This window comes from Pristis pectinata, chromosome 4 (assembly GCF_009764475.1).
Source record: "Pristis pectinata isolate sPriPec2 chromosome 4, sPriPec2.1.pri, whole genome shotgun sequence".
Lineage (NCBI taxonomy): Eukaryota > Metazoa > Chordata > Chondrichthyes > Rhinopristiformes > Pristidae > Pristis > Pristis pectinata.
The window spans coordinates 29003260-29015702 of NC_067408.1; the positions used below are offsets into that span (position 1 = coordinate 29003260).

The window sequence follows — 12443 nt, forward strand, 5'->3', positions numbered from 1 at the left end:
AACCAAAATTCTCTAGCCCTGGCAACATTCTCATGCCTCCTGTACTTTCAAGTCCCTATCACATTTTCCCGCAATGTGGTGGCCAGAATAGTATATTGTATGCTGGACAATCCAATTTGTATATTTGCAGTTCTTGCATGATCTTATTACTTATATTGTGCCCTTTGTTGCCATACTAACTTTATCATCTGTTCTGTTACCTTCAGGAATATTTGGAAGCACATTAAGGCCCCTGTTCCTTTCTAGTTCAGGAACCCATCATTTATTTTGAATCTCACACCTTGTTTGTACTCTTCAAATATATCTTATAAATCACCGGATTGAATTTCATTTGTTCCTTTTATGCTCACTTCACTAGTCCACAAGTTCAACCTGCAGTTAGCTTGATGGCATCAAGCCAATTTTGGATACAACTTATTTTCCTTTGGATCCCAGTATGTCCAGTCAACCATGTGAAACCTTGTCAAAAGCCTTGCTAACAAAGTGTGCTACTCTTAAAATCCTCGTTACCAAACCAAACTATTGAATCAAGAAAGTCCTTTTAATTCATGATTAATTTGTTCCTTTCTAAATTAAAGGTGTTTTTTTTTGAGTATATTACCCACCACCCAAGATTAGGGCAGACAAGAGTGGAATTATCTTTTTCTTTAAAAGAGCAGTAGTCAAATCTTCCAGCACTATACTCAGAGCACAATGAAAAAAATGGCCAGAGTCTACACTTTTCCCCCTCATTTCCTTGTCAAGGAGACCATTCAGCCCATAATCTGGATTGATGAGTCAACATAGTCACCCATTCTCCAGCAACTATTTTCACATGTCCATCAACACCCACCCTAACCACCTTCCATTTCTCCCACCAGCCACCTACACAGAGGTAATTTACAATAACCCATTTATCAACTAGCACATCTTTGGGATGTGGGAGGAAACCTCAGTGGTTACAGTGAGATTGTCCAAACTCCATGTATAACACCGCAGGTCAGAATCAAACCTGTGAAATGGCTGCACCATCTGCAGCACCATCATGCCATTTATTCTCACACTTGCTTCTCTACATTTTGTCCAAGTTTAGCAATTTTTGCAGAAGATTTTCCCCCATCCTGTTTCACAATTACTATGTCTATGAAGACAGACAGAATATGTATTACATACATCTTCTGCCACCATGCACAGACCAAGGCTACCTTATAGGCACTATTCTTTTATTCATGTTTTTGTTCTCTAATAAATTAGGTTACCTTTGACATCACCTGCAAATTTCATTTCATAACCTCTTCTTTCCTTGCACTGTCACAGAATCAAAGCTGGGAAGCGGCCAGTTGGCACAGACTCAACTCAGCTCTCCATGGAGCAATCCATTCCCCTGCTTTTCTTGCAACCCCTAAAAATTTTCCCACACACCTATCCAATTTTCTTTTGGCTGCTTAAATTGACCATTTCCACCACACTAATGTACATCCTCAAATCATCCCTCCATCTTTTGCCCATTACTTGGAGCATCTCCTCTGGTCCTTTAACAGACCACTGATGGGTACAAATTCCTTTTATTTAACAGCTATAAACCCCAACTATCCGCAATAATAAAGTGACAAGTTCCTTTAGTCTATCCTCCTAGCCAAAATCATTCATCCCTGCACCCTCTAGAACTGCCACATCCTTTCTGAACAGTGGCAACCAGAATTAGACAATATTCTAGCTGACCAAACTTTTACAGAAGAGGTTCTTTCTTTACATTTCTTGGCTTTCCTTCAGCTTCAAGCTCTTGGTGGAACACAAGCTGTCCTTTACCTTACACTCTGATCCTTGATAGCCACAGGGCTCCAAATTTGAGAATACCAACCTTATGTCTGGGAACATTATGAACCCTCATTATCAAACAGTATCTAAGCTACCTTGCCACATCAAGAAACCCACCACCATCTTCCTTGAAAGCCTCATGCAGCTAACAGTTACTGTTTACAGAACATGCCAAAATGCAATTTGAGCTTCATAAAATTAGCTTCTTCCATTTGAGAACTTTCTCTTTGCTAATTAGAATAAAGGAAAATAATTACTTATTAGGAGCAGTTGGGTATGGGCAATAATGGCGAGACTTTCTAGCAATATCCACACTTGCAAATGAATGAAAGGTTATTGACCAACTCTTGTAAGAGTAGCTTTGAGTTCTGGTTACAATTCCAGTGTTCAAGGTCTCTGCATTCTGAAAAATTCCCTCATTAGCTTTTCCTGACAGATACTGCCTGACCTACTGAGCACATACCAATAAAAATAGAAATTGATTAAAGTATTAACTGCTGTGTTGTGAAAATTGCAACATCCAAAACACAGGAAAACCTTGCATGTAGTTTACCACTGTAATTGAAGAGCTTGTTGAATCTCAATTTACCTGCCAACACGTGCAGAAATGTGTACAAGAACATTTAAGATATTATAAAATGTTATAATTACAAAGCTGACATTTAAAGACAACCTAACTTGCCTTCAGACATTTGCTAATGGTTCAAAAAAAAAACTTGTCTTCTAAATACTGATCTCTGGGAGAAATTAACCAAGTGGATTCTGGTTTTCTTGAATTCCATATAATCAAAGACTCTTGCAAATTTCTATGTATGTACAGTGGAGACCATTGACTGGTTGCACCACAGTCTGGTCTGGAGGCTCCAATGCACAGGATTGCAGGAGGCTGCAGAGGGTTGTAGACTCAGCCAGCTCCATCACAGGCACAACCCTCCCCAACAGAGGGGATCTTCAAGATGTGGTACCTCAAGGCAGCAGCACCCATCACCAAGGACACTCAGCATCTGGGACATGCTCTCTTCTCATTACCACCATTGGTGAGGTGATGCAGGAGCCTGAAAACCCACACTCAACAATTTAGGAACAGCTTCTTCCCCTCCATTTTCCTAATCAGTCCATGAACACTTTTTTTGCACTAATTTATAGTGATGTCTTTGCACTGTACTGCTACCACAGAACAATGAATTTCACAACATACAAGTCAGTGATAATAAACCTGATTCTGATATTTGATAGTGGATTTTTTTGGGGGAAAGTAGGCATTGAATACCCAATGTCTACATTAAATTTTGTTCTGGATGCAAGTTAATAATGTATCAATGACACCAAGGAGAATAAGTGGATAAATTCATTTATGACCATTCTATGCCTGAGACTTCCACAAAGCCCAAAATAGAGGAAACAAACCAAACTGGAACATGCTGGATTTATGTACTTCACCCTATTTTTATTGGTGATTCTAAAGTATAAACAACCATTGTGATTTTTGCAAACATTAATTGAAAGGACAGGTAATTTTAACATTTCAAAGCAATTATCTTCCTTTCCAATTACATAAAGGATGAAAATACTCATTGTATTATCTACTCAGCACTGAAAGGACCCAGACAACTTTGTACTCAGTTCTATCACAGACACTTTGTTCTCTCCATCTTCCCAAATTAAAACATGCTGTTGTTCTCAGTTTTCCAGTTCTTATAAAGGGTCATTGACCCAAAAAGTTATCACTCCACAGATATTGCTTGACCTACTAAGCATTTCCAGCACTGTTTGATTATAAAAAGAATTGCATGTGCTTTTGCAGTTCCAAGATATCCCAAGTATTCTAACAGCTAATTATAATTTCAAAATGCTTCATTGTCATTGTAAATAGAGGAATGTGGCAATCAATAAGTACACACCAAATTCCCACAAACTAAAATTACCAGATCAAATTTTATGTTGAGAGATAAATGGCTGGCACCTCAGAGCAAACTTTATTGCTTTTCGAAGTATCGTCATGGGATCCTTTACTGAGGGGGCAATTGGGAGCATCAATACAACAATTTATTCTGTGACAATGCAGCATGCCTGAAATGGGATAGGAACCCCAAACCACCACCCACAGATAGGAAAGCCATTAGTCTGCCTAATACCCAAAATAAATTTTTATTCTATTTTTCCTTGGCACATTGGTTATAAAGAGTCACAAAAGAAACCAGTGTTGGCTCCTTGGAAGTTTAATTAATACAGTTTATATCTAATGCACAGTGTGCAAGAACTAAGTGGGCACAGTGGCACATTTAGAGCAACCAGATGGTTTACATTTAAATGACTTATGTGGCTTTGATTGGAATCACCAGGAAAACCAGTGTGGATTCAAAGAAAACAAGTCAACTAGTTCAAATAATAGAATGGTGTTTTTAGGCTTCCTTACTGGTCATAGGTCTCTTCTAATACATTCCTATATTCCCAAACTTGGGAAATCAATTGAATGTGATTGTACAATTGTACATCATAAAATATCCAGAAACCTACAACTTCAATAAATTTATTGCTACCAATAGCTTTTAAATTATGTTAGTTTAGATTCACCAGCATGTGGACTCTTACTATGTGACCAACTTTGGGGGAAGATTATCCTGTCACTTCACATTTTAAATCTTAATCCTCAAATCAGAAAATAATTGCCAAAGTTACCACATCGCAATTGTCTTGCAGTATTATCATTAACAAAAGACCACTTGAGAACAAGTAACAATGAACAAAATCCACTGGTTTCCCCACTAGGTAGAACTTAGCCAGTTCCCCAAACAGGAAAATTATTGGCTTCAAATGTAGATTTGGATGACTTACTACAATTTCTACGACTTGTGTATGACTAAGTATTCAAGATTGTGCTCATAATTTCCCACAATACGCTCAAATTCACAGGCTTACATCCTTGGAATAATTTATCCAGGAAAAAAAATAAAATCTCATTGCTTTCAACCTTGTGAGTAAGATTAGAAGTTGGCCTGTTAATACTTTCCTGCTCCCCACTAATGGGTGAGCAGCAGTCATAAGCCTTCTAATGTGACCAAGTATGGAGATACATTTTTAAAAAATAGCTTATCTACTGAGTTTAATATTTTTTAGTTACAGCCAACATTGAAAGTTTAGAAATGTGACCTTGGATGTGTTGTTGTATTACTTATTTTTCCAGCAGCTTGCAGACAACTAGTTGGGGGACTTCTTTCAATCACTCAGTTGACTTCTGCAACAAAAATGCTTTGACTCAATTTGTGATAATCTACATGCCAAAAATAATGCAGTGTTGTGTACCTGGTCCCTCAAAAGAGTAAAGCCCTAGGCATTTACTTTGGCCCAATTCCCAGAACCATTTTCTTCCCTCTCCATCCCAAAGTGCTTGAAGGCTACACGTTTTGTATACACGTGGAAGGTTTTCATGGCCATCACTTACAGGGGACTCCATCTTATCCTAGAACTTACTTTGAAATGCATGATCTGAATTGCCTAGTTCTGGATTTCTCTTTTTGGTAGCACCTTAACTTGTGGCTGGCTTGTCGCACAGCAATATCCTAACATCACGCAGACATTCAGTGGAGAACCAAGTCTTGGCAATCATCAAGCAAAATTTGGAGACAGTCCCAGTTACGAAATGTAATTTAATCAATGCACAGATTTCTTAATTATAGCAGAGTTTAAAGAGCCTTAACATCACCAAGAAACAGTTTATTGTTAATTATTTGAAAGATAGACGATAGCTGTAGCAAGTAAACTCAAACTTCTTTTCCACAACTATACTTGTGTTAAGCTTCAGAAGTTTTGAAGAACATGTTGAAAGCACTTCTGATGTTTTTAAGCAGTCTTGTCCAATAAAGAGTAATGTTTGCTGGTTTGGGTAATATTGTAAGAAGCTAATTGCCCAGTTGAAGATCTAAGGCATCATAACCAATAGCCAAACCAGATGACCATCTTTTCTAGATCTCTCCTTTGTGTAGCTACTAAATGAACTCAATTAACCAAGTTAGGGCATTAATAAAGCTCTTTGGCCTTTTCCTTGCAGTAACACAGTAAAAAGTTTTAATTACATGGAACATTGTGCATCAATTTATTTTTCTATTGCAATTACGTAGAAAAGTTAGACAGGACCAGCAAGAAACAACTTTCTATATCTTACTCAAAACTCAGTAAAAGCAATGAAGGAGTCAAGACCATAATAACAGCTAAATGTTTTGCAGAGTTAGACAATATGGATCAACACACTAGTTATGGAAAACAAAACTGTAGATGCTGGAATCTGGAAAAAAGCAGAAATCCTGGAAGAACTTGAAGCTGAGCAACATCTGTAGAAAGAGAAAGGTCAACTCGAAACATTAACTGATTTTTCTTTCCACAGCTTGACTGGCAAAGACACTTACGTTCTGTACCTTTGTCAGGAGTGTTAATAGACCTGCAGCGATAGTGGGTGTTTTCCTACTTAATTCACTTCCCTCTCTTCAGGCATGTGCTATTTTAAAGTGGACAACTCTCCAAGGGATAAAGCCCCAAATATGCATTAGATGAACACTTAATGGTGCTCATGAATTCAGGTTAAAGAAAAAAAACACTGCAGTCTCCAATCTTCAGGCACCATTAGATATCAATTCACTTCAGGATTCATTCTATTTGGAAATTGTTCTCTCTCCTTTGCTGACTGGTCTGGTAAGATGCTTGATCAATTAATGTACATTTGGTGACAAGCAGCACTATTTCCATATACTGGAGCTGAATTGTTACAGTGATCAAGGGGTCACAAGCAACTCAAGGCAATGAAACATTGGCATATAATCATTAATGTTTGATGGCACTCAATGATAGTAGTAACAAATTTAGATTGATGGTTTGGTTTCTCCATCACAATGTTTAACTTTCTTTGATGATACCACCTTTTGTGCAATTACTGTCACAGATTGTCATATACTTTGACCCAAGGAATTAGACACTATGCAAATGACTCCATTAATCAGAAATTTTGCTGTTATTGCATGCAATTACAGTTAAATTACTACCATTTGACGCTTTAAAAGAATTGCCACAACTGGAATGTGCACCTCCTACATTTTGCAGCAGACAAAACAAACAGAAGTCTGGTCAGGTTACTCAATAATGTGGTATGTTGGTTTTAGGGTTCACTGCTCTTCAAGTTCTATCAGCCACTTCTTCCAAAAGATCTTTTAATGCTCATGACAATTTGATATCAAGACCAGCCTTTGTTATCAACCATTTGCTGACCATCCATTTTGACAGATAGTAATATGACTATCACCTCCTTTGCCCAAATTTTAAGAAGTGTTAAGCCCATGTTAAGATCCCCTTTGGCTCAGTGATGTATTCTTATAATAGCATTGGTTGCAGATATCAGTAAAATGCACAAATCAAATCATCATACATCAACAGATACTGGTTTCTTGCCACCAGATTCTTTTTCACCACATCAAGCATTTCCATGATAACCTTCTACAACAGTTTCAGGACAGTGCTTCCTCAACTCTCTCTCCTTGACAGGGCTATTAGCTTCACTTTTACTTTCACCTCCACTATTAAAGCAATAGAATAAGTTAAATATCTTTCATCAAATCTCTTCCAAGATGTTTGGCCAAATGATATCCAAGCAGATGTCAGAATCTCTAATAGTTCACAATTTTGCTTTTGCCTTCTTATTTCTTTCAGTTCTTCAAGTTGCAAGAGATTGGTTGGTCACTTTCAAATGACAGGATATATTTGGCAACAGAATATTATACAGCACTCATCAATAGAGTGAGCAATAGCAAGAACAGATTCATCCCTGCAGATGCTCACCTTTATCAGATCAGCAGACAGCAATGATGACAGGTGTTGAGAAGCTCACGATCCAAAATAGCCCACAGTTCTGCTCTAGGGCTATGAGAGAAGTGTGCAATTAATGACCTAGAAGGGAAAGCATGGGATTAATTGCAAAGTACCAACTTCATTTTGAAAAAGAAACTGGCTAACTGTGTAGTAGCAATGACCTCCAGAAAGCAATTCAAATATCAAATCTCCATAAATGGAGATTATTCTCAACATCTTAAACAATTATCCTCTTAAATGCTGGAAAAACCAAGGCAAAGCACAATGCATAGCAAAAAAGGTGCACTCATTGGCTCAGATTTTGCATTTGAAGATTCATACACCCAAATTCTCCAAAAAGGAGAAAATACACAGTAATCATTTTTTTTGAAACAGACTGGAACATCCAAGGTCAAAGCTTAGACACCAAACTCAAAATTAAAAACTCATTTTCAAATATTCACATTAAAGAATTACAAACCTGAAAATCGAGGGGCCAGAGATGGCTGTTTCAGTAATTATGGTTTAGACCAATAAAAGAAAAACATCTTATTCAGTAAAACAGAACAATGGTTGAAATGATACATACTCAATTTGTTCCTGCTAGTTGAACAAAAGGTTAAGACAATGCATTCTGTAAGAACAGCAGGTAATCACTGATGGCGACTTGTCTATTTCTCCATTCAACTACATTATTCATATTGGAGCATGTATAACAAAAGGTACATGAACATTCTTACTTCCTAGTCTACCACAACCTAAAAGGCTGCCAATTAGATCCATGCCAGCTCCCAGTAAAGCCACCCCATCAGTCCCATTCTCCTTATTTCTCTGTAGCCCATCAACATATGATAACATCACTGCAAAATCATGGGCCCATTCCCACTCAAACTAAAAAATTGTAGCAAACTAGACCTACAAGTTTATGGTCAGCTGGTATTTTCTGACAATTTACAGATTAGGCAATCTTACATTTGCCAAGACAAGGACCACAAAGATGTTTAGATTGCTGTGCATCACTCAAAGCCATTAGTGGAGTCCATTTTTAAATTCAAAGCCATTTCAACAAAATTGAGAGGTGCTTTACATTGAATGAATGTCTAAATTGACCAAACTTGCCCTATAGATAAGATGACATGTTGAAGACCCATTTCCCAAACCATTGGGGTAGATAAAGATTCTATGCCTCTATTTGAACTGTGAAGTTCCAATCTCTTTTGCACTGTATTCATCAACTAATCATTGGCAACTTCTGGATTCCAAGCTCAACATTCTGGAACACCCTTAATAGAAACTGATCACCCTTCCATCCACATCTATATTCTCACTCTCTACCCGAAATCAGTTGCATTAATTTTCCTAAAAATCTATGTGAATGAGAACAGCAGTTCTCCTACAACTAACAAAGTCCGCTTATTCCACTGCTGTCTTACTGCACACAAGATAACTGCTGCATTACTGTACTTGGAGCACAAGTGGAGAAGCAATATACAGGTGACAAATATACAAATCTTAATACCCAAATATGTTATTCAACTAGAGTACTTAAATTGGGAGGAAAAGGATAAAAATGTTTTCACCTCCTACCTTCATTTTGTATTTTGCCCAACTTCTCTTGCATCTTGATTTTGCTCGAGTTCACCTCCTGTAATGTTTCCTATTCATAGCATGCTGCAGCCTTTCATCTACACTAACTTTCTGCTCCACAATGTCAACCTAATTGGCTTGAGAACTGGTTTAGTAGTTATACACTTACCCAACTTGATGATCTCGAACACAAGAACATAATGTTCCCAGATCAGGACAAAAGGTCCACAAATGCTCCAAAGGACCAAATACACGTTTTGAAGATGATCTCTTTCCAAACTGTGTCCATATATTTTGGACATTATTCATGTTTAACTACCCCTGGTTAACTTCCTTCAATGACTTGGTTTCAAAGTAATCCTAATAAAATGAACAGTGCATATGATAGCAAGCAGAAAGGTCAAGCTTGCAAAAGAGCCTTACTGATTCTCCATACATACTTCCTGATGTGGAATCAGCACTTTTATTATTGGATATTTTCTGTGTACAATTATCCTCATGCTTAAAATGCAGCATTTTGATATTGACAAGCTGATATGGTGTGAACATACAAATATTAGCATATTTTAAGAGGTAACTCCTTTCTGTAGTGCAGGTGCCAACAGTTGAATAGGTAGGAATGTTTAATTTTGGCCAACATAAACTAACATGGGATTGAACTTGCTAATGATGGGCATTGATAGAGGAAAAAAAGATACTTATTACAGCTGTCAAGTAGATCTCACCAAGCTTTAAAAATCTGTTTCAAGTTCTATTGTTATGTCTCTAATATTATTAAAGATACTGCCTGGATTCCTGCAAGTAACTTCTTGGTTGAATTGTGAGAAAACTGCTAGCACTCCTCCCAGAAATAGCTCATGTCACTGATTTGGGGCTTAAAGGGGAAAGCAAAAGATGAGCAAAGTGAATGATATTTCCAGGCATCCAAGAAATTATGTTGGCAGATGGTGTTTGGGGTGGGGGGGGGTGGAAGAGAAAGAAAAAAGGTAAAACAAAGAATTGACAGGATGGGAACATTCTGTGAGCTGGCAATCTTCCTTGGATTTTCCAGCATACAAACATTGAAAAAGTATTTCAGTAGCAGATAAATAATGCTATCCAATCACATGCACAATTACGGACCCACAATACTGAAGTGACTAGTTTAGGCAAAAAGATTTTAAATACATGATTTCAAGAACATCACATTTCATGTAAAAGCTTCAATACATCAGCAGGGGGAATGCTGAGTAATTAGTTCACAAGTATCCAGGGCAATGCCTTAAGACAAAAAAATTCATATCATTCAACTGATATGTTACCAAATGGAAGTGATAAATGTTCCAAGAATATGAAATGGATTTTAGAACCTCATAGGGAACTAAGTGCCCCAAAAAAATATTCTCCAGAAAGTTTAAGAAACTGTTAATTTCTCCTTGTGAATCCAATGTTCAATGGTTCCACTTGCTCTCACTCCAAACAATTTTCCTCAAAAGGACCAGAAATTCATGTATTCCAAATGGATCTTGAAAAAAATTAGATTTCAATCAAGGAAACAGTTACATATAAACTGTTTTAGGAATCCTAGGGTTAAAACCTTCATCTTCAGGTAAACTTTACCCAGAAAGAGACACTACAGACAAGAGATAAATTCAATGTAGTTTATTACGAAAAAAAGTTAAAACAAAAGTATGCAGTTTTCTTGGTGTGCATTACTTGTATACATTTTGTAGCTATGCAGCCCCTATTTTTAAATCATCAACCCCAGCTCCTCACCCTTCCCCCCCACCCCTCACACACAAAAGAACAAACTAAAAGGCACATCCACCAAAATCTCTGTTTCTGCTTCTACTGCTAACACCATAATCTCCCCTGTAGGGTCCAGCAGCATATTTCTCCATACCGCCTCCGCCTCTCATGGGGCCATAGTGGGACGGCTCAGGGGAATAGCTCCCAAAGTTATCATAGTTATCCTGGAAATTACCACGATCGTATCCACCGCCGCCTCTATAGCTCCCAATTTGATCACCATAACTTCCTCCTGAAAAGGAACGGTCACGTCTGGAATACCCCCCATCGCCATAACCACCGTAGAGGTCTCCTCGACCTCCTCTATCATTGTAGTAGCCACCTCCTCCGCCGCCTTGCGGCCCGTACCCGCCAGAATTTCCGAAACTGCCATCACTCCGACCGTTTCTTTGGGGAAAGTTGCCAGCTCGACCGCGAGGTCTACTTCCGCTCTGCATCTCTTCCTTCGACAACCCTTTCTTGACTTCACACCGGTAGCCATTAATCATGTGGTACTTCTGGATAACAGCTTTATCAACAGAATCGTGGTCATCGAAGTACACAAAGGCAAAGCCTCTTTTCTTGCCAGTGTCGCGGTCACAGATCACATCCACTTTTTCAATCAAACCATAGTCCGAGAAATAGCTCTGCAAATCGTTCTCGTCCAGGTTTTCCTTTATGCCGCCCACAAAGATCTTCTTTACCTTCATGTTGAAGCCCGGCTTGTTCGAGTCTTCCCTTGGCACAGCTCGCTTCAGATCTACCGTGCGGCCATCTAAGACATGAGGCCTAGCAGCCATTGCAGCATCCGCCTCGCTCGGCGAAGAATACGTGACAAACCCGAAGCCTCGGGGGCGCCTGGTGATCGTATCTTGCACCACAACACAGTCAGTTAGCTTGCCCCACTGCTCGAAATGGTTTCTGAGGTTCCCTTCCACCGTTTCGAAGCTGAGCCCGCCAACAAATAGCTTACAGAGCTGTTCCCTCGCCATGTTGTACAGCCGCTTTCACCACACACTGCAGGAGACTGACTGCTTGCCTAATGAGCTCTATATAAATGGCGGCGGCGGGGGCGTGACTTCACCCTAGCTGGGAGCCTCCGATTGGCCCAGCTCCGGCTGCTAGGTAACCCCAGCCCCATTCCGCGCTGTAGTTCATCAGCCCGTCCGTTCCATTGTCCTCATCAGAAATAGGAACAGCACAGGATTCAGACCGATTGCCTCAGTGTAACGTTCACTTGGCCTCCCTTAAAAATAAATACCTCTTCTTACTATCGCAGCGTCAGGCACACTGGCGCTGACCCTGACTCAGTTTATGGGGCCTGGCTAATTTGCGCCCTGAGTGCCAAGGCCCAACCTCTAACAGGGAATTCTCGGCCGCTTTGGCGGCATGATCTTCCCGCGCCAGCCGACAGGCCGTGCGGAATGGCTGCGCGCTGCTCTAGGAGTCGGGTGGCGCTG

General features: G+C 39.2%; 1 protein-coding gene across 1 annotated transcript; it reads right to left on the reverse strand.

Annotated features, from left to right (window-relative positions):
• Positions 1 to 10842: 10842 nt before the first annotated feature.
• Positions 10843 to 12021, reverse strand: LOC127569283 (heterogeneous nuclear ribonucleoprotein A3-like). The gene has a single exon (XM_052013779.1). The coding sequence runs from the start codon at positions 11973 to 11975 to the stop codon at positions 11007 to 11009; it is 969 nt and encodes a 322-aa protein (XP_051869739.1). The 5' UTR covers positions 11976 to 12021; the 3' UTR covers positions 10843 to 11006.
• Between the last annotated feature and the right edge of the window lie 422 nt (positions 12022 to 12443).